This window comes from Dermacentor silvarum, chromosome 5 (genome assembly GCF_013339745.2).
Source record: "Dermacentor silvarum isolate Dsil-2018 chromosome 5, BIME_Dsil_1.4, whole genome shotgun sequence".
Lineage (NCBI taxonomy): Eukaryota > Metazoa > Arthropoda > Arachnida > Ixodida > Ixodidae > Dermacentor > Dermacentor silvarum.
The window spans coordinates 156,452,032-156,471,528 of NC_051158.1; the positions used below are offsets into that span (position 1 = coordinate 156,452,032).

At 45.3% G+C, this 19,497-nt stretch overlaps 1 protein-coding gene and 1 pseudogene across 1 annotated transcript; both read right to left on the bottom strand.

Annotated features, from left to right (window-relative positions):
- Positions 1 to 19,497, bottom strand: part of LOC125946080 (uncharacterized) — a 357,153-nt pseudogene that overhangs the window by 123,808 nt on the left and 213,848 nt on the right.
- On the bottom strand, positions 1,575 to 19,250 carry LOC125945796 (ubiquilin-1-like). Its single transcript, XM_049668086.1, has 5 exons — positions 19,230 to 19,250; positions 14,191 to 14,340; positions 8,382 to 8,507; positions 5,698 to 5,823; positions 1,575 to 1,721 (listed from the first exon to the last, which is right to left on the bottom strand). The coding sequence occupies exons 1-5, from the start codon at positions 19,248 to 19,250 to the stop codon at positions 1,575 to 1,577; spliced, it is 570 nt and encodes a 189-aa protein (XP_049524043.1).

Genomic DNA, 19,497 nt, shown 5'->3' on the forward strand with positions numbered 1-19,497 from the left:
GATAGCAATTATATGGACACTCCAAATCGGATTTCTGCCGTCGATTTCGCCGTCGCTGTCACCGTCGCCGTCGCCGTGAGGTTCTGCATGACGTCAACGGCGATGAAACCGTTGCCGCGCGCCGTATGCTGTATGTGCCAGTGAAAGGGCCCGAGAGACGCGCACTTTCACGGGGAGCGAACGCACGGCGGAAAGCAAACGCGCGTTCTGCGCCGTGCTCCATGAAGGGCTACAGAATTAAGCGTCTCTTTCCTTCTTTGCAAACACCATATACATAGAGCAAACACGACGTCTTCCGTCGCGCGAAAGGCCGAGGGAGGACAGGAGGGAGGGATCGGGAGCGACGTTTAGCTGCGGCACCAAGTGCCTATTTATACAAACACGTTGCGAGGCGAAAAGGAGGTAAAGACTTCCGGCGCTGCTCGACGAGTGTCCCATTCTGATCTCGTCGAAAACCTCCGAGCCGCCCCCAGAGGCACCGGCAACAGTCACCAACGCCGCGCGCGTTCGGTGCGAACGCGGGCAAAACGCCGACGGCATCGACAACAGTTCTGCGCATTGCTGGTGCAGCTGCATGTCCAAGTTTATACAGCTGATAAAACGACTATCCTTACTCCGTATCCTCTACTAAGTTGCTATCGCAATTGATGCTTCGCCTTTCGGATGAAACGGCAACCATTTTTTTAATGTGGAAAAGAGGCGACGACCGCAACTGTTTTCTATTGGCGTAATGAGTCAAATGTCGGTGCCTTCAAATTATCAAAGAGCTGCGTACAGGGATGGCCCTTGAGACAATGCAATATATGGGTGCTCCGCAGGGTATGCAACAGAAAGGCAGGCATGACAAAGCAGTTTGCGTTTTTTCTTCTATTTTCCTCGAGGATTGTGCTTTTTCTTTCCTTTCAAGATTTTGAATATGCCAGATTAGTGAGGCCATTCTATGATTAGTTAGAAAAGTGTTTCGGGGACCCTTTAACCCTTTCAGGTGCTACAAGTGTGCAAGCCAAGATAGCGCATCAAAAGCAAAAGTAATATGAAAATAAGCGTATTTAACATGTTCTGCAAACATCTTAAACACTTCTTATTTCACATGTGCTGCAAGGTTGAGTGATGTGTGCAAAATGTTTTTGTAAAACGAATTGGAAGGCAGACAGGTGCATGTCTGCTGACGGAGTCAGTATGTCATCGTGTATATAGCAGGTCCTTTTCTTTTATGGATGTTCACAATGCTAACAGATGAGCCATATTTTTTAAGTATGCTAGGCATAAGATAGTCTATGGTCTCATATCTCGCGCTCCTGTAGAGAGTTCTAGCATGAAGTACACATTCTGCAAACTTGACATAACTTTTAGAAGAATTGAAGATATTGAATTCCTTGTGCAGCTGTATATGCTGTTTATGATTGTGATGCAAGAAACATACCAAAATTACATGTCTAATGGACAGAAAAGAAATTGGTGCCTGAAGGGGTTAATCTTTACAGACTGAGCTTCAGATGTCCCATAATTGCTTTAGTTCAACACAGTGCTTCTTGCAATAGCCTTAAACCGTGTTTTTAAGCGAAAATCCAACATCAGCAAACATTAGAACTAGGCCATGCCTCAATTCGTCGCAAGCTTCTGTCTTGAAACTCTGTCAGCGTTGGTGGGTTTTGGAGCATTTTTACCGTGTCACGGAGCACCGCCTGGTTTGTCACCAACTGAATGATGTCTTGGTTACCCTGCGGGAAGAGGTTCACATAAAGATTTGGCTACATATTTTACTTATAGTCCATCCCTTGATGTTAGAGCATAAATCCTAGAGTGGTCAAATATGGGCAAATAAGCCTCAAGTGAAATACAGCGAACACAAGAGAAATTAGTAGGGTATAAATACAGCAGCCAGGTCAAGGCAATAACATAAGTCTGTCAGACATAACCAGCACTAAACCAAGACACATTGTGCAAAGAACATGCAAAATGAGATTGCTAAGGGCACCTTTGCACAGTGGAATCTCGATGATACGAATCTCACGGGGCAAGAAAAATATTCGTATTAGCCGACATTCGTATCATCGAACACAATTAAAACTAGCTAAATTAAAGAGTCAGAGGTGAACTCACTCAGGCACGCACACGTAAAAACATTTAAAGTATAACCACTTATAACGTAACCGTTTATTGTGCAGAACTGGCTACAACGTGGCCTTTTCGATTCCCGTTTACCCTCCCATAGCACTCCATGTATACGCATACCGCTTACAGTGCAGCGCCGCAAGATGAAATAGCGGTTATAATTAGGCTTCCACGGGAAAATCTCGCCAACAAGGGTGATAGCGAGCACGCTTATCAAACAGGCGCGCGCACCGATGGGAGAGGAGATCAACGAGGGCGATGCGGAGGAGGAACATGCGACCTGGAGCATGAGTCCAAGGGCGATAAAATCATCGCCGCATCATATGTGGTAGTGAAAGCACGCAGGGGACGCGCGCCTTCACAGAGAGCAAACGCACAGCGGAGAGCAAACGCGACTTGCGTCGCGCGAAAGGCCGTGGGGGGCGACGCTGAGCTGCGGCATGAAATGCGTATCTTGCAACCGGGCGAATGGATAACAGGCGACGCAATCTCCCCTGCAAAAGGAGGAAAGCGGGAAGGAAACTCAGGAGGGAGGGAGGGGGCGGCTTCTACTCGGCCAACAAATTCGTTCATGTACTATGCGCATGCGCCGGCTGTCGGTGTTGTCGCGCACAGAGTGTATTGAAAGCGATCTCCACACGGCTCTGACCTTTGTATGCCCTCCCCCCCCCCCCCTGTGCTTATGCCGCTCGGTTTCAGTTAAAGCGATAGACCGCACGAACCTTCGCTCGCTGCAGCGGCCGCGCTTCCCCACGCCTGCGTGGGGCAAGCCACAAAAGGAAAAGCACAAAAGCGCCACCGCTTCAAACTCTTCGCGCCCAGTCGCGGCCTCTGTGCAGTTCGGCACAGCGTCCACGCCTCCGCATCAAAAGAGAAAGGGAGAAAGCGCGTGACTGCACGCAGTTCGCTTTTGCGGCCGTCGGTGGGGCAGGTCGCGGCAGGACGCGGGTCGAATATCGATTCGTAACAACCGTTCTCTAGCACGTTGCAAAGTAATAGGGTTCGGCCAGGACCACAGAAAAATTCGTATCATCCGTAAATTCGTATTAGCCGTGATCGTATCATGGTGATTCCACTGTACAAGAATGCTAATTTGAGTTAGTTGGTGGAACATCGACATACTGAACAAACGGCGCAGATAACAGGACACAGCGCCTGTGTTGTCGCCTTCTCGTAGTCCAGTTGTCTACGCTGTTTGTTCCGCACCTTGTGTGTTGACGTTGAGCGCACGATAGGCATTGTGCAGAAACTATGACAGTAGCTGTGTCCTGTATCAAGATGAGGGAGAGTTTATGCAGGAGAAAAACAGGGGGAGATGGGGGTCCAGTTGAATTCCATAATTCGAACCTGAAGGCACCGATCAACTTGGTTGAATTATCTAGCTATTCAAATTAAGCAAGACAAAGAAAAAATGGCGGAACACATTGCTGATTTATGTTGTAAAACATTGCTGCTCTGCCTCTAACTACAAAAGAAAAAGGGCAAATCTAAGTCTGGCACCGTGTCGCATGCGGATTTGCATCAAATCCGCACATGATGCTAGTTGGGTGGCACCGAAGCCAGCGTTCTTCATGCAAGGGATGCATATTCTTGGATGGTTCCTCAGTCGCAGCCACATGCGTGGCTGTCCATGTTGCCGCCGCCATCTCAAGTGCCATAAAGAAGTCCATATTGGTCGAACATGGGTTTATCTGTTCTTGATGCACTTTCCTGACCGAGCCGCGCATTAAGAACGATGCTAGGTGTGCAAAAACAGTCACATGTCGGTAGCAACATGCATGCCACTTCAAACTGGCATTCGCCGAACAAGATGGCGGCCATCACATGTTTTTGACGCATGCGATAGCTTTCAGCACTTGGTTGTTTTTGTCAACAAGTATGGCAGCGCCTACGCATGCGTAATGTGTAGGGATGGGCGAATATTCGGTATTGCCGAATATTTGATTGAATAATTCTACATTCGTTATTCGCTTCGATTCGAAGTCAGGTATTCGATATTTTCGAACTACCGTAAAAACCCGCGTATAATACGAGGTGAAATTTATGGGACGAGAAATGAAAAAAAAAAGTTTTAACCGCATATAATACGAGTGAGAGAAACTCGGGAAATGGAAAAGATTTATTTAAATTGGACTCAGCACTTCATTCACTGTTGTTCTCAGCTGCGCTTTCGTCGGACAATTCCTTGTCTGATAAATCGTCCCAGAGGTACTCGTCCTCTGTGCCATCGAGCGCGTTTGAGAACCCGCACTTCTTGAGAGCGCGACGCACAAGGTCTTGTGGGATACTCGCCCATGCATCCACGATCCACTCGCACAGTGTGGCTGGCAATGCCCGCTTCAGCCGCCCGGTCGGCGTCACTGCAGGTTCACCTGACCGCATCCATTCAGCGTAGCAACGCTTCACCGCATCCTTGAAAGGCTTGTTGACACAAACATCTAGAGGCTGCAGCTGAGACGTCATCCCACCCGGGATAACGACGAGTTCATTTCCAGAATCACGCAACAGCTTCTTCACTGAGTCGGCCAAATGGCCACGAAACGCGTCCAGCACGAGGATGGATGGGAACGACAACAGTACACCAGGCCGCCTACGCCACACGGACTTTATCCAGTCGAGCACAAGACTCTCGTTCATCCACCCTTTCTCATGGCATCTCACGATGACATTTTTCGGCAGCTCACCTTTCGGCATTGTCTTGCGCTTGAAGACGACATAGGGCGGGAGCTTGCGGCCGTCTTGAAAGCGATCTGCGTGGGGGCAGAGTCTACGCAGGGTAGGTGCATCAGCGGGTCGTAGGTTTGTGCGTGCTGTGTGTTCTCGGCGCTCAGTTTGGGTTGAAGCGATAGACAACAGCACGAAGGTGACTTCGCTCGCTTGTGCAGCGGCGCTTAAATTCCTAACGCCAGCGTTTGACAGTGCGTGTCGGCGCTCATCGAGTGTGATGTGTTCATGTTTGCCTGTGGGTGCTGACACCATGCTTGTTAATTAGTGAATAAGCGAATGTTTACAAGTTTATACGGATGATAAAACTACTATTCTTACTCTGTATAGCTTATCGCAATCGATACTTAGGCTGTCGGGCGTAACTACGTTTTTTTTTTCACCCATAAGAATTAAAATAATATTGTGTGCAGTTCAAAACTACTCCCATTTCGCAATTTTTCCTGTTTCCCGGCTCTTATGTTTGTTTTTTACGGTCCTGTGAAAAACGTACCAGCGGGGTTCTACTGTAATATGCGGGGTTATGTTCCGGCAAATCTCGTTGATGCGGGACTTGAGTTCAGTGACATTTCATTGTCGAGAGGCACAAAATGCACTGAATCCTGTAGGCTTTCGCCGAGGATGCAAAGAATATTTTGTTGTCACGAGGATTTCACTGTCGTGGGATTTCGTATCACGGGTTTGAACTGTAATTGATTCGATATATGGCTTTTTTTTCTTGATTCGGTTCACAATCTGCTATTCGGTATTCGCGCAATCCTAGTTAAAACCTCTCAAATGACAACAGCCACCAAAAGTAAACTGTTTGCGTGCCGACAGATGTACGAGCCTCCTTCGTAGGAGTGTAAATTTGCTCACCTTTAATAGTTCTTGAAGTTGCGGGTTTTTGGCGACTAGCGCCTGCATGCGTTCTGGGTTTGAGAAGTGAGCCTGAAGCTGCGTATTTTTCATCAGAAACTGCACACACCGAGGGTCTTTCAACATCTGTGCGCGGAAGAACAGAGAAGACAAGGGCACCTGGGTCAAACTTAGCGAGGGCATATTAATATGTCACGAGTCACTGGATTTCCCCCTTTATTAATGAACAAATAGAGAACGAAAATTGCTACATCTATTGAAAAATCAGCAGGACAGTTCTTTAAAGGGATACGGACGCAAAATCTGAAAATTTTATGAAAATGCTGAAAATCAATCCGCAGTCTGTGATTACACCGAAAAGAAGTAGTCACTTAGCAAATTTTTGAGCCGATAGCTTTATTTTTGACGTTTTTCTGAGCGCGCGCCTCGCCGTCCGACCCGCGGGAGTTGGAAGGTGTGACGTCCCGACAACCTCGTCGGATAGCCTGCCGACGCCGCCATCGCGAGCATGGATTCGAGTTCTAGTGCCTCTACCAACGATGAGTACACGTCTGAAGATGAGGACCATTCCAACTTGGCAAGAAATATTACCGCTTCCGGTTACGAACCTTCCGCGTCAAGCGACGACGAAGAGCAGGCGGCCGTGGAAGTGCCAATCAGGTTTTTTGCGAACCGCAGCGCGAAGATTTCGCTCTGCGCCAGACAATTTTGCAAGATTTCTCATTTCCTCTGTAAATTTGCTTTTTCAAGAGCACACGCAGGCGAGGCAGCTGCGGGGTACTTCAGCACTGCGTGGATGACTGAATAGTTGTTTATGCCGTCGGCGTGAGCAACTGCTGTGAGGTATCAGGGTATCAGTACCTCAGAGACTCTCACGTCCAGTTCGCCAGCTGCCCGACAGATGGCAGCACCTGTCTGGCGGTCTCCACAGTTTTTCCTGCTTTTAGCCTGTGGAGAAGCAGAGCTGTGTGTGTGTCTGCCGGTCTGTCCCGCTGCCATGTAGGACTCATCTCCTGAGTCGCACTCATGCGCGCTAGCCTTGTATTGTTTTACTATGCTTTGCCAACTTTTTTAAAAGACATTACTGCCTTCGTGCCCAGCCTCGGGCATCTCGCCCCAGTCTCGCCCTCACACAGGTCAAGAAGGCTGCAAGTGAACGAAAACAGTACCGACATCTTTTCGCCTCCTCTTTTCAAACCCGCCACTAATCATTTCTAACTTGCATTTCTAACAGCGTCAGGCTTTAGGCGTTGCCTTTTGAGCGGCATGCCAAGGCTTTTCAGCACAGCCTAGCTGGTCACATAATCATCGTCGACGAAGTGGTCCGCGCAAATGAAGTCATTTTCAGAGGTCTCCTGGCTGTGCGTGATGGCTGGCAGGCAGGTATCCAAAGTTTAAGCACCTTCCGGTCTCTAGGAAACGTGTGCGACGACGTGTCACGACCGACGATGCTGTTATAACGGCGATGTCTGGGCATTTCCTTCCAGCGCGACGAAGTCGTCAATACCAAGCAACGACCGCGGGAAGGCTCATGTAAGACGCACCACCTGCGTGCAGCGCAGACGAGGATAATGTTTCAGACAGACCACGTGCGAAGATCGCCAAAAGGGTTTAAACAAATGCTGCAAGGGACCGACACCCCCGGAAATATTGCGACGGCCGTGGCCGACCTTGGCCACAAGCGCGCGCGGATGGCTGGGTGTTATGACGTCAAATTTCAGCTTCTGCTGGTGGCCGCGCAACAGAAAATCGCAAAAAAAGATGTTTGTCATTCTTTTTTTAAAAGCAGCTTGTTGTATTCGTCATTTTCAACAGTCCAGCTTTTGTCCCCCCTCCGACGCAAATGACCATCCGTCAACTTTTGTGTCCGTATTCCTTTAAGCAAAAATGCACACAACAAAAAAGTACAACACAACAACTTCACGATGAGAAGCAGCTTACACCTTCACTGCACAACCCGTGCTATACGAGCCAGATTCCTCTAGCAACAAGCAGGGAAGGGGTCGCAATAACTCAGTTTGTTCAAAACAGGAAAGTGACAGTTACGCCTATAATGCGAGGCAGCGGCACGATAGTTGGTAGAATATTGTGTGCCGCAACTCTGGCATTATTTTGTGCATTATTAGTTCGAAAAAACAGTCACATATGCATGTGGGCAGTCTGTTTTAAATAAGAAAAACATTGAGTGACGACTGTAATGCACATCATCTTTATTTGTGAAGCTACTGCTCCCTAGTGGTTGAGAATGGCAGACACATTCTTTTTCTCTCCCCGCCTATCTCCTATCCTGCCTTTCGTGTCCTACTGCTGGCTTTCTTACATTTTTATTTTATCACATCGATGCTGATTTATAGATAGGCTGCAGAGCATGGCGTCAGCCAATCAACAGTAATCGCAGCTGGCCGCACGACCATGTTCTCCAAGTGCAGTATTCACTGCTGCAGCATCGGTGAAGTGGCTGAAAGCCAATATCTTCGATGGACAATCTTTATACATCTGGAGTTCAATTCCTCCCATAATACTGCAGATTTTTTTCTTTATAAACTGAAGGCACAGTGGGATTCATGCAACAGCTGTCCGCACCACCGCTGGACATTAAAACGAATCGGGGAGTGAACTCGTAATAGCCGTCGAGATGAAATGCGCAGCGAACAGGACAATGCCATTGCCGTCCTGATCCTCACCTCCACTAAAATGCGGGGCTGAAGGTCCCTAAAGACAGCGCTGTTGACAAAAATGCCTGCCAAGTCCTGTACACACCTTCCATCGTTGCCATCTGGGTTTGGTGGCACTTCAGAAAGCTGATGAGCCTGCACCATGGCCCAAACACGCACACATTGCAACAGGCGCATACACTGGCACACTACACATACAAAAGTATGGTCCCAGACCCTTTCGCCACTTCCAGACAAAATTCCCACGCGGTTGTCGGTTAGTCAGTACGAGACAAGGCACTAAATATACCAGGCAAGAAAGGGAACGACATGGCTAGAAATTTATTTCAATACAGAACCCCTTCACTGCGACTTCTTTTGCTTTCTCATACGAAGTGGAGCTGCACAGCAAATACTGCAGTCTAAAATATGTGACTATGTGCAGTCAGGTTATAAAATTATACATCATGATGCGTTAAGTACAACCTACAACCACAAAATGACGCAGTGAACAAGGACGACGGAACGCATCACAAGGTGAAGGAACCTCTAAACTAGCCCAATTTCCATGCTGGCCTAATTCCCAAGAAGTACAATACAGATTGTCTTCAATCCCCCATGTTTTCGTGTGCTTGGAGTGCCATGAACAGGTGGTTCCCAGTTTGAACATAAAGCTTACATACCGAGGTTGTTGGCAATTTGTTTTGCTACATAGTAAATGCACTGTGTTACAGACCATAACTATCGCCACTTGGCACAAATCAACATAAAAGTAACGGGAGGAAGGGACAAGGTGAGCACTGTAATAGGGCCCACTGAAGAATAAATATAACTCAATAATACTTGATGCTGGGCTAGTCAGTTCCTACTGTATTACGGACCGTAAGAACTAACGCCACTTATCGCGCATCCCCTTATTTTATGTTGATTTGCATTAAGTGGCCATAGTTCCTATGGTCTGTAATACAGCATGAACCGACTAGCCCAGCAACAAGTATTACTGAATAAATGCACTGCCATGACGACGTTTCTTAAAGATAAGAGCACTCGCACTTGCTGTCCCTCTCACATAAAAAAGCACACCTGACCACTACAACTATAAATACATAATTGTGGTCATTAAAATCTGCGGCAGGTGTGGTTGAACATATTCACAATCATGCTAAAGAGCAAAATACACTAAGAGCAAAATAGGGAACAAGGCAGACTAAAGAGCAAAATAGGTTGAGCTGTGTAAATGAATTAATCCGAGATCACACGTACGCTTGCAGACGAGCGTAAGCTCACGTCTACTCGCCCTGCGCCTGCCGCACCTAGCGAGGAATGGCAATTTGCATCCACAAATACGCGCGACAGCGCGCGCCCACTGGCCTCACTCGTTGACGGCTTGGCAGACGCCACTTCATATTTCGTTGTTGACAGTGTTTCAATATGCTTCGATATCTATAAACGTCATTGTTATATTTTTATAGCTGTTAGATTAGCACAAAAAGTGAAGAAGCACTTTCTTGCATGGTATAAATCTGCTTAACTGAGAGTTGAATGTACCGCGCCGTCGCTGCGTAGCCAGGCGTGCCGATGCGAGGCAGCCCAGGCGCGTGATAACTGAGAGGAGCTGATCATCGAGATCGCGCCGTGTTTTGACGCTTACGAGCCGTGCCGCACCGTCTGCGCATGCGTGGGCACGCGGACGCGAGCTTGCGCGCGTTTGCAAGCGTACGTGTGGTCTGGGCTTTACCTTAAGCAAAGAAAAAGGGTCACTTTTACCCAGGGTTTTGAACTAAAATCTAACTGAAAACTACACCCAAACGGAAATTTTGGCCATAACTGAACCCAAATCTATATTTTCGCAGCAAGCCCGAACCCAAACTTGAATTGGTAAAAGAAAATTATCGTTACCGGTTCGGCACAAAGCGGATCATGCATATAAGGCGACAACGGGTGATTAACAGTTTCCACAACTGTTCTAATACCCTATAGACTCGTGTAAGGGCCACAACCCCAACTTGGCAGCCCAAAAATCAGAAAAAAATATTACAACAGAGAAGCAACCGCGCTCACCTCCCCGATGCCGCTACTAGATGGCGAGATCTGAGCGTTTACCTCTTATGAATTGGTACATCCGGGAATCCAAGGTGTGTACAAGTCAAGGCTGAGCTGGCACTATTTTGACCAAAAGGTTCGGCCCCGTGTAAGGGCCGCACCTCGTCAAAATTGTGAAAAAAAATGTGGTTGATCCCTCTTATATAGGAATCGGTATAGAACACGAAAGTGAAACGTGTCTTCACAGAAGTAGTGTAATGTTTATTGCACATTGATATATAATGTCTATTGGTGTTTTGTGGCTAAAGCGCCCTTAGGCGTTGATGCACCCACGCTGACGCCTGGTGGCACGTCTCCTCCATCACGACTACCAACGTCGATGACCATGAGCAACCGTCGTGCATATGGAAGCTGCACTACGCTGCACACGCTAGCACAACGCGAAAGACGAAGCACGTAACTGACACACTAATACAACGCGCAAGACAAAGCACGTAACTGAATCGTCACCGAGTCAAATCAGCGCGTACAGCGCGTCGTAATTGCAGCCTCCGCGATCAACTTCAGAAACATTTTCAGAGCTAATTGCGGAGGCCACGCTCCGCTGTGCTGAGTACGGTGAACGCCACCTAGGTGGCGTTGGTAGTGCTTCTTGATGCCAGCGTCCCTTCGAATGCTGGCATCGAGGCGTCGTAGTGCTGAGACCACCGAAGCGTTCACTGTCGGTGCGCGTTAAGGCCGGAATACATGGAGCGAATAACCGGCGTCCGAGCGAAGAACTTCGTCGGGCGGCGAACGTCCGACGGCCGGCGTCAAGAAATTTGCCGTCCGCAGCCGATCTGCCTGTCCAAACATTTTCGTCGGGCGAACGCCGCCGCCGGAAGCGTCTAGCGCGCAGCGGTGGACGACAGCCAATCAGGAGGCACTAGTTCCGGTCGCAATGCATGCTGGTGTTTCGCGCGCGCGCGCCTTTTCGCGTCGTCTGCAATCGCGTTGGTGTTGCCGTGTCTGCATGTCTCTGCACCGATTGAGTAGTTCCTAGTATGATCTCTCAGGAATCGCGTTGTATTTGTACATCCCATATCCGCTGATCTGCGAGGAAACAGACAAGCAGTGCAAGCTCTCTACAACAACCTTCAACAGAAATCTTCTGATCTCAGAGGCCACATGCTGTCGTCATGCCTATCTCCCGACTTCCCCGATAGATGACGTTGGCATCGGATATTTCTTTCGCTAGGCTTAGACGCGTTCGAAACGAGAAGCGATCTCGAAAACTACTCAAGGTTATCCATAATACTCTGTCGTCGAAGCGGCCTGAGACTAAGCGAAAGCCGTTTACGCAGTCATTTGCTTCCAACTAAGTGAATTCTACAAGGACAACGCCAAATTCAGTTCGAAGCGGGCGGCCGGGACCGCCGCCAACACGGCGGCCAACGCGCGGCGGCGTTCGCCGCATGTATTGCAACACAGCAAACATCCTGCGTCGTGTCGCCGCGTCGTTACTTGACGCGTGAAGTTCGTCGAGAAAGTTCGCTCCATGTATCCCGGGCTTTAGTGTCATAATGCAGTACTTCTCTTTTCTGCTCGTAGGCGGCGGCACCGCCCCGAGCAAGAGCGCGGGTACACGGAGGAGTGTTAGATATATAAGGCGCGTCTGTGTAGCTCTCTGCGAATGCGTTTGTGGCGCAATGGGTTAAACGCTCGGCGATCTATCGTCGCGGACCGAGAGGTCGTGGGTTCGATTTCCAAAATTTTGCATGTTTGTGGAACTTTTTCTTCTGGTTTCTTTCTTTGTATTATGTTCTATGACGTATTTCCGTGACGGAAATACGTCAGTGAAGTCTTGGTGGACCCCGGAATAAAACACTTTCGTGTTAAAAAGTGTGGCCCTTACACGAGTATATGTGGTAACTACTTCTATCAGCGCTCCAAACTAGCATATTGTTACGGATCACGAGTTGCGTTGTGTGTGAGAATGGGGATAGACGATGAGTATGTGCTGGTCGTGCTGATGGGTATGTGAGAGCTCCCCCCCCCTACCCCCCCAGGCAAGGAGACACAACCTGTCCAATGCTATTCACTGCATGCTTAGACGAAGTATTCAAGCTCTTAGACTGGGAAGGATTAGGGGTGAAGATCAATGGCGAATATCTCAGCAACCTTCGGTTTGCAGATGACATTGTCCTATTCAGCAACAATGGAGACAAATTACAGCAAATGATTCAGGACCTTAATCGAGAAAGTGTAAGAATTGGGTTGAAGATGAAGATGCAGAAGGCAAAAATGATGTTCAATAGCCTGGCAAGGAAACAAGAATTCAGGCTCTCCAGTCAGCCTCTAGAGTCTGTAAAGGAGTACGTTTATCTAGGTCAATTACTCACAGGGGACCCTGATCATGAGAAAGAAGTTTACAGAAGCATAAAATTGGGTTGGAGTGCATACGGCAGGCATTGCCAAATCCTGACTGGTAGCTTACTACTGTCGTTGAAAAGAAAAGTGTGCAATCATTGTATTCTACCGGTGCTAACATATGGGGCAGAAGCTTGGAGGTTAACAAAGAAGCTCAAGAACAAGTTAAGGACCGCACAAAGAACGATGGAATGAAAAATCTTAGGAGTAACGTTAAGAGACAGGAAGAGAGCGGTGTGGATCAGAGAACAAACGGGGATAGACGATATTCTACATAGTTGACATTAAGTGGAAGAAATGGAGCTGGGCAGGCCATGTAATGCGTAAAATGGATAATAGGTGGACCATTAGGGCTACAGAATGGATACCAAGAGAGGGGAAGCGCAGTCGAGGTTGGCAGAAAACCAGATGGGGTGATGAAGTTAGGAAATTTGCAGGCGCAAGTTATAATACGCTAGCGCAAGACAGGAGTAATTGGAGATCGCAGGGAGAGGCCTTCGTCCTGCAGTGGACATAAAATATAGGCTGCTGATGATGATGATGTGCTGGTAACTATGGCCTCCTTGGCAGAGACGCTTGCACTTCTGAAGACGACCATGCCAGTTGTGTTCTGCAGAAAAAAATCGAGGGCTTCGCGGAATCAACATTTCTGGTGACACTCCCGAATCGGCTGTTAATTTAACTTGTTCCTAAACTATATAAACACAGAGAACGGAAACAACAATGTCTTCGAGGAGGGATATCAAGTTCAGCGGCATGACTTATTGTAACCCTCACATTGCGGTCGCTGATGAATTCGGTCACCTTTTCAGTAACAGCAGCTGTAAAGGGCACTCGAAATAAGCTTTTGTTAGGTTCAATGCACGTTTGGTGCTTAGCCAAGCAGGGTACAACACTCTTCAAGCTGTAGAAATTATTCGTGGGACACAATGTGCGTGCATTTGACTTCTTTGTCTGCCCTTAGCCACTGCTGCAAGACTACACGCACATGCAGAGATGCGGAAGAAAGGTTGACGCGTGGTTCTGCACAAACCATCCTTGCTCTGAAAAGGAAACGCCAATCATAGCGGAAATGCTTGCCATTTATCAATTTTCAGAGTACAAAGCAGCTGAAAGAAACAATCGGTATAAGCAGAAGAGAAACTTTACGTTTCCATCACTATTGTCCTAATCAGCGAGGTAACGCTAGAGGTGCAAAGCATTTAGGAAACTTCTAGGAAAATCGTACAGGGACAATGTGTTTACCAACAACTCCTACATCTCTAGCTGGCCTTAAATGCTGATGAAGCAATTAACCACTGCCTTACGCATTGTCTAATCAGTGCTAAAAATCATGAAAATGGCTCATGAAGTGAAAAGCAAACAGTGTCTAGAGAACAGCACTTACCACAGCCAAGGCAGACTTTGACACAAGATGTACTGTCGCACCATTTTCTACGTCTGCACAGATATGCACACATACACCACAGTGGTTATATACAGTGGCAACAAATCCTTGCGGAAATGAAGGGAAACGATATGACACATAATTTGCCACCTAGACTAAAAACCACCAGGAGCGATGGCTGCAATAGGTGATGCCCGAATTCATGCCCCAGTGGTGGCGCCCTCTGGATAATAAATGCACATCTCGAAGGCTATGATTTTGCCAGTTGCATGCAGCAGAAGCGATTGCGAGAGACGGAAACACGTCATCAACGTCAAGCTTTGGACACCATCGAAGGTGCGAAATACTACCCCTGGTGTAGTTATCTGAATACTTCAGTTGGCCACAGCCTCATATTATTGTTATATATGCAGCCCTGCCTACAAACCTGCAAACTTAGACCAGCTCAAGCTGTCAAGCAACATACTGTTTTCAGATGACAGTGACTTTTTCAACAATTTGTTGCTGATTTCACATGCTTCAGAAACTTAGAAGAATAAACATGTTCGAAGCAGGTACCCCTCTGCTGTTCTTTTGTAATCAGTAGAAGTCAGAAACGGACAAGTGAAACTTCTTTACAGACAGAATATTTTTCCTTTTTTAGCTTGACAGAACATCACTTAGGTAAATTGTAGAATGAGCTCGAATTCATAAATTATGGAAAATTTGGGAGACTTGGTAGGTATGTACAGCACACTAGCAACAAAAGGCTGACAAGTGAGAAAGACACAAGCACTTGTGCCTGTTTCTCTACAGCAGTTGAATGTGACAGTTTAGTGAAGGAAACAAGAGTCAGCCATAAGCAAAGCATGTGTCTCCAAACTTCCACAGGACATGACAACATTGAGCGCGGGACAAGTGAAATAAATTCTGTTCATTTACAGACCAACCAAACCACGTGGAAAAGCTGAGTGATTACGCCAAAAACAGATTAGTCTTTTCCTATGAATAATGTCAACTTCCAGAGTAAGAATATTTCATTCTTCCCTCTCGTACATGAAGGAGTCAGATGGCATGTTTTATTTTTCATACATTCAAGATGGCCTGGCTGTCTGGTAAACCCAGCAAAAGCACAGTTTTTTTTACAAAATTGAGTTTTGTTTATTGCTATACGGTAGAAATATAGGACTCTGATAAAACTTGATAAGGTGGGAGGCCACATTGGCCACATTGAAAAGTTTAATTCTCTCACACAAGATCAATTTTTTTATGTTTTATGTATGCCCAAACATTGAGAAACATGTTGCAAAAGAAATTATCTTCCTATCATCATTAGTTTGGGAGTTACCAGCGAGTTTTCTAAACCCATACCTCGGTATTGCAAAACCGAAACCACATTGCATTGGTGCCAAAAATCAGTACTATTTTTTATATAAATATTATTCAAAATATTTTTTAATTTTATGTTGTGAACAAGCAGCCATATGAACAAAAGGAGAGACTGGTGCATCTCAAGGGGACCCCGGCTATGAACCTGATGCATTTTAGGCCTCTATGTGTTGTTTTTGACATTTTCACATGGTTTAAAACATTTGTTTACGTTTCTCTCAAAAGAAAATTTTGCTCCACCTCATGTTACGCAAGCTTTGATAACATTTTTCTCAATGACTATTTTGAAATGAAAACTTTCGCACTCATTCCTCTCATAGAGATGTGTGCAATGACCTAGGACAAAAGAAATTCATGCAATATGTTTGAATTTACAGCTCATTTTGCAAATAAATTTGGTTCAAATGGGCTATCTGTTTTACTATGCTTAGCTTTTCAAAACATTTTTCCTTAACATTTATCACATTACATTTATTCTAGTTGAAGTTTGAAGTTAATTTCAGTACAGTGTTGCATTGTTTACATTCTTTTTTTGCACTCATACGTGAAACAAAGATACAATGTGTGGTGTAGAATGCAGGAAGAAAGCTGCGATTAAACGCAGCTTGACTGGCCCCACGTCCCAGCAATACGAGGCAGAAAAATGACAGCATTCGTAAAGCCATGTAAAGAAGTAAATACGCTCATAAATACATAGTTAAATTCGCACAGTTAGGATTATAGTTACATACAAAAAAGAAAATGTAGGAAGGTTTGCGCTCGTCGAAAAAAATTACAAAAAAATCTTTAAAAATGCAGCATTTTATGCCGCAAGTTTTGCAACAAGAAATGCATCATGTCAGTAAAAAAAGATTGGACATATCCTGTCGCGAAAAAAGGTGCAATCACTCTAACGGAAAATTGAATTTATTAAGTATGTGTGGGAGTGAATGTTTCAGCATTTCGAAGCAATAGTTTGTTCGGCATCGAGGAACCTTCCATTAATCGCTCTGTCTAGTAGCTCGAGACGAGCTGCTGCGCTCTAATCTTGCTATCGAGGCAAGATTTCTATTTCCTTTGTTAATTTCAGTTTTCAAAGACACTAATAAACAATATTCATACATATTATCTAATCTTAACACTGAATTTATTGAATAAAGATGAGGTATGTGCATTATATTCGGCATTTGCAATACAACGTAAGTGCGAGTATTTTTTGCTTAGATTGTAGGTGCCCGTGACCCACACCAAAAGACCATAGCGCAGCTGCAAACAAAAAAGCGTGTTATAGATCATTAAAATCTGAGCAGTCGGTAGAAATGACTGACATCTCTTAAGCATGCCTAGTGCCTTACTTGGCTCTTTTCTTACCATTTCACTATAAGAATCCCATAACATACGCTCATAAAAAACAATTCCCAAGGCATTAGCTGTCGAAGAAAAATCAATCACTGAATCATTCAGGTGTAGCTTTGAAGTAGCTGTGTACGTTGTTCCCTTTGAATGAAACAGAACGGCTTTGGTGCTTGAACAGTTAATTTGTAGAGAGTTTACGGTCGACCATGCATACAAGTCAGCTAGTATCGCGTTTGCTGCTAAAACAAAGTCATTAACGGCTTCACCTGTAAAAAACAAGGTAGTTTCATCCGCAAATATGACAAATTGGATGGTCTGGTTTATGTTATTAATGTCCTTGACATAAGTAATAAAAAGTAGCGGCACCAGTATACAACCTTGAGGTACGTCTTGAGTAAGTTTTTGCAAAGATGATTGTTCTGTGTTTATGCTTACACACTGTAGCCTATTGCTCAAAACTGGTAATTAGATTTAGTACAGTGCCTTGAATGCCATAATAGGGTAAGTTTTCTAAAAAGTATTGTGATTTATCCAATCGAAGCCTTTAGAGAAGTCAACAAATATACCTTCTTTAAGTTTCTTGCCCTCAATATTGCCTAATATAATTTCCTTTTGCCATAGCAATGCTACCTCTGTCGACAGCCCTGACCTAAAACTGCACTGAGCCGGCGTAATTACCAAGTGTTTTGTAAAGAAGTTCGACAATCTTATAAATATTAGCTTTTCTATGAGCTTTGAAAACAATGGTAGAATGGATATGTGCCTACAGTTTTTCAAATCATTTTTGTCTCCTTCCTTAAACAGTACTGTAACTTTTGCATGCTACATACATTGCGGGAAAATACCTGCTCCTAAAATTAGGTAAACCGCCACAACTACTTATGTGGACATGTATTGTAGTGAAGTAGTGTCACTGACGATGTCTACTAATGAAGTAAGGTGATTATTAAATTTCTCAGCCAATGCTTTGCCCCTGTATGTTCGATCGCCTATATTTACATCTCTTCTACACAAAAATTACCTTTACGTAATGTGGTTCATTGCTTAGGTTCAACACATAGCTACATAAATGCAAAAGCTTTCTCAATTCCTTAGCTACTTATCATTCTTGGCGCGATTAGCACTTTTAACATATTTTATGACAAGAATTACCTGCCAAAAATAGGATGAACAACTTTTTGCAGTTTAAATAGTTCACTAAGTTAAGTAACACATGCTCATTCATCATAAAAATTTATTTAAAAACTGTGTGCATGTGTGTGGCCTCAACGGCATCTCATCTCAGATTATCACCACACAACCATAATAATGAACTGTTACCTTGACATATATAGCTGACGACAAAGTAAGAATACGGTGGCAAATACAGAAAATCAATGGGGATTTGTCATTTGTATAGGTCATGCTTATATAGTTAACCAATCAGTCCGACTCGGCACCTCGTTGGATTACAGGTACACGATGCAAGTACATTTAGTCATTTTCGTGACATCACAGTTGATGTGAACTACTTTAGATATTTGTATTCCTCGGGAAATGTGTTTTGGAATGCAGAGGCACATAAGGTAGATAAGGTGTATTTTTGTGGGCAGAACCTGTACTGAATTTCAAGGTTGTCCCCAAGTATACAGACAAAATTATTAGCAGTTCTGCTGGCATTCAGGTACCTTCATATGAAACTAAGCAATCCATAATTTCGAGTTACAGGAAGAACAAACCAGGCAATCCATTTTACTAAGAATGGGTTAAATTAATGCGCTAATAAAAAACGACCCATCGTATCGATACAAGCTCCTTAACGGTCATTTACTCACTAAAGGGATAACGAAAACTCTAGCACCTTGGTAGTGGAACCAGATAACCCAGGTATTTGCGAACATAATTCATGAAATCTCGCAGGCATGACACTAAAACGGAAGGGGGAGGGGATCAGCGTGCACGTTTTTTTAACTGTGCCCTGAGCACACGTCCTTTCAGGGATGCACGCACAGTTTATTAAGGATTATTTACCTTTAGATATGTCATGCAAGCAGCAAAAAACTTGGCACAGCAAATACTGACACGACTGTTCTTAAATCCCACTGACTTCTCCAGGACTCTGGTTTTGCAGACTGTCTGCTTCATGAACTTGTCTGTATAAGCTTTCTTTCACCATAACAAGACTTCTAACAGAAGATTCAGAAACCGACGGGTAAAACTTACTTTCTATAAAGCTTGATGAAACATTCGTAAAATTGCAAACCTAGCCCGAATACGTAAACCTTACGGAAGATTTGGGGGAGTTGGCAGGTATTAACAAGCCACAATTCAAGGGAAGGCAGTAGGAAATTACTCACTCTGCGTGGAGACCGCTTCATTTTCCTCAAGAATTTTGCCAGCAAATATCAGGCACAGCTGCTCCTCTGGCTCACTAAATTCTTTTGCAGCTTCCTCTTTCAGCTGCGGTAACAAAGGGGTGAAAAAGAACGCTGCAGAAAAGCTGCACAATCCTCCTCGTTTCATGCATCAGTGGTACACACTCTGAGCTACTGCTTACAAGCAGCATGGAAGTAGCAAGAATGAGGTCAAGGTTTGCCGATGTTGAAAACCAGATAACCACTTCAT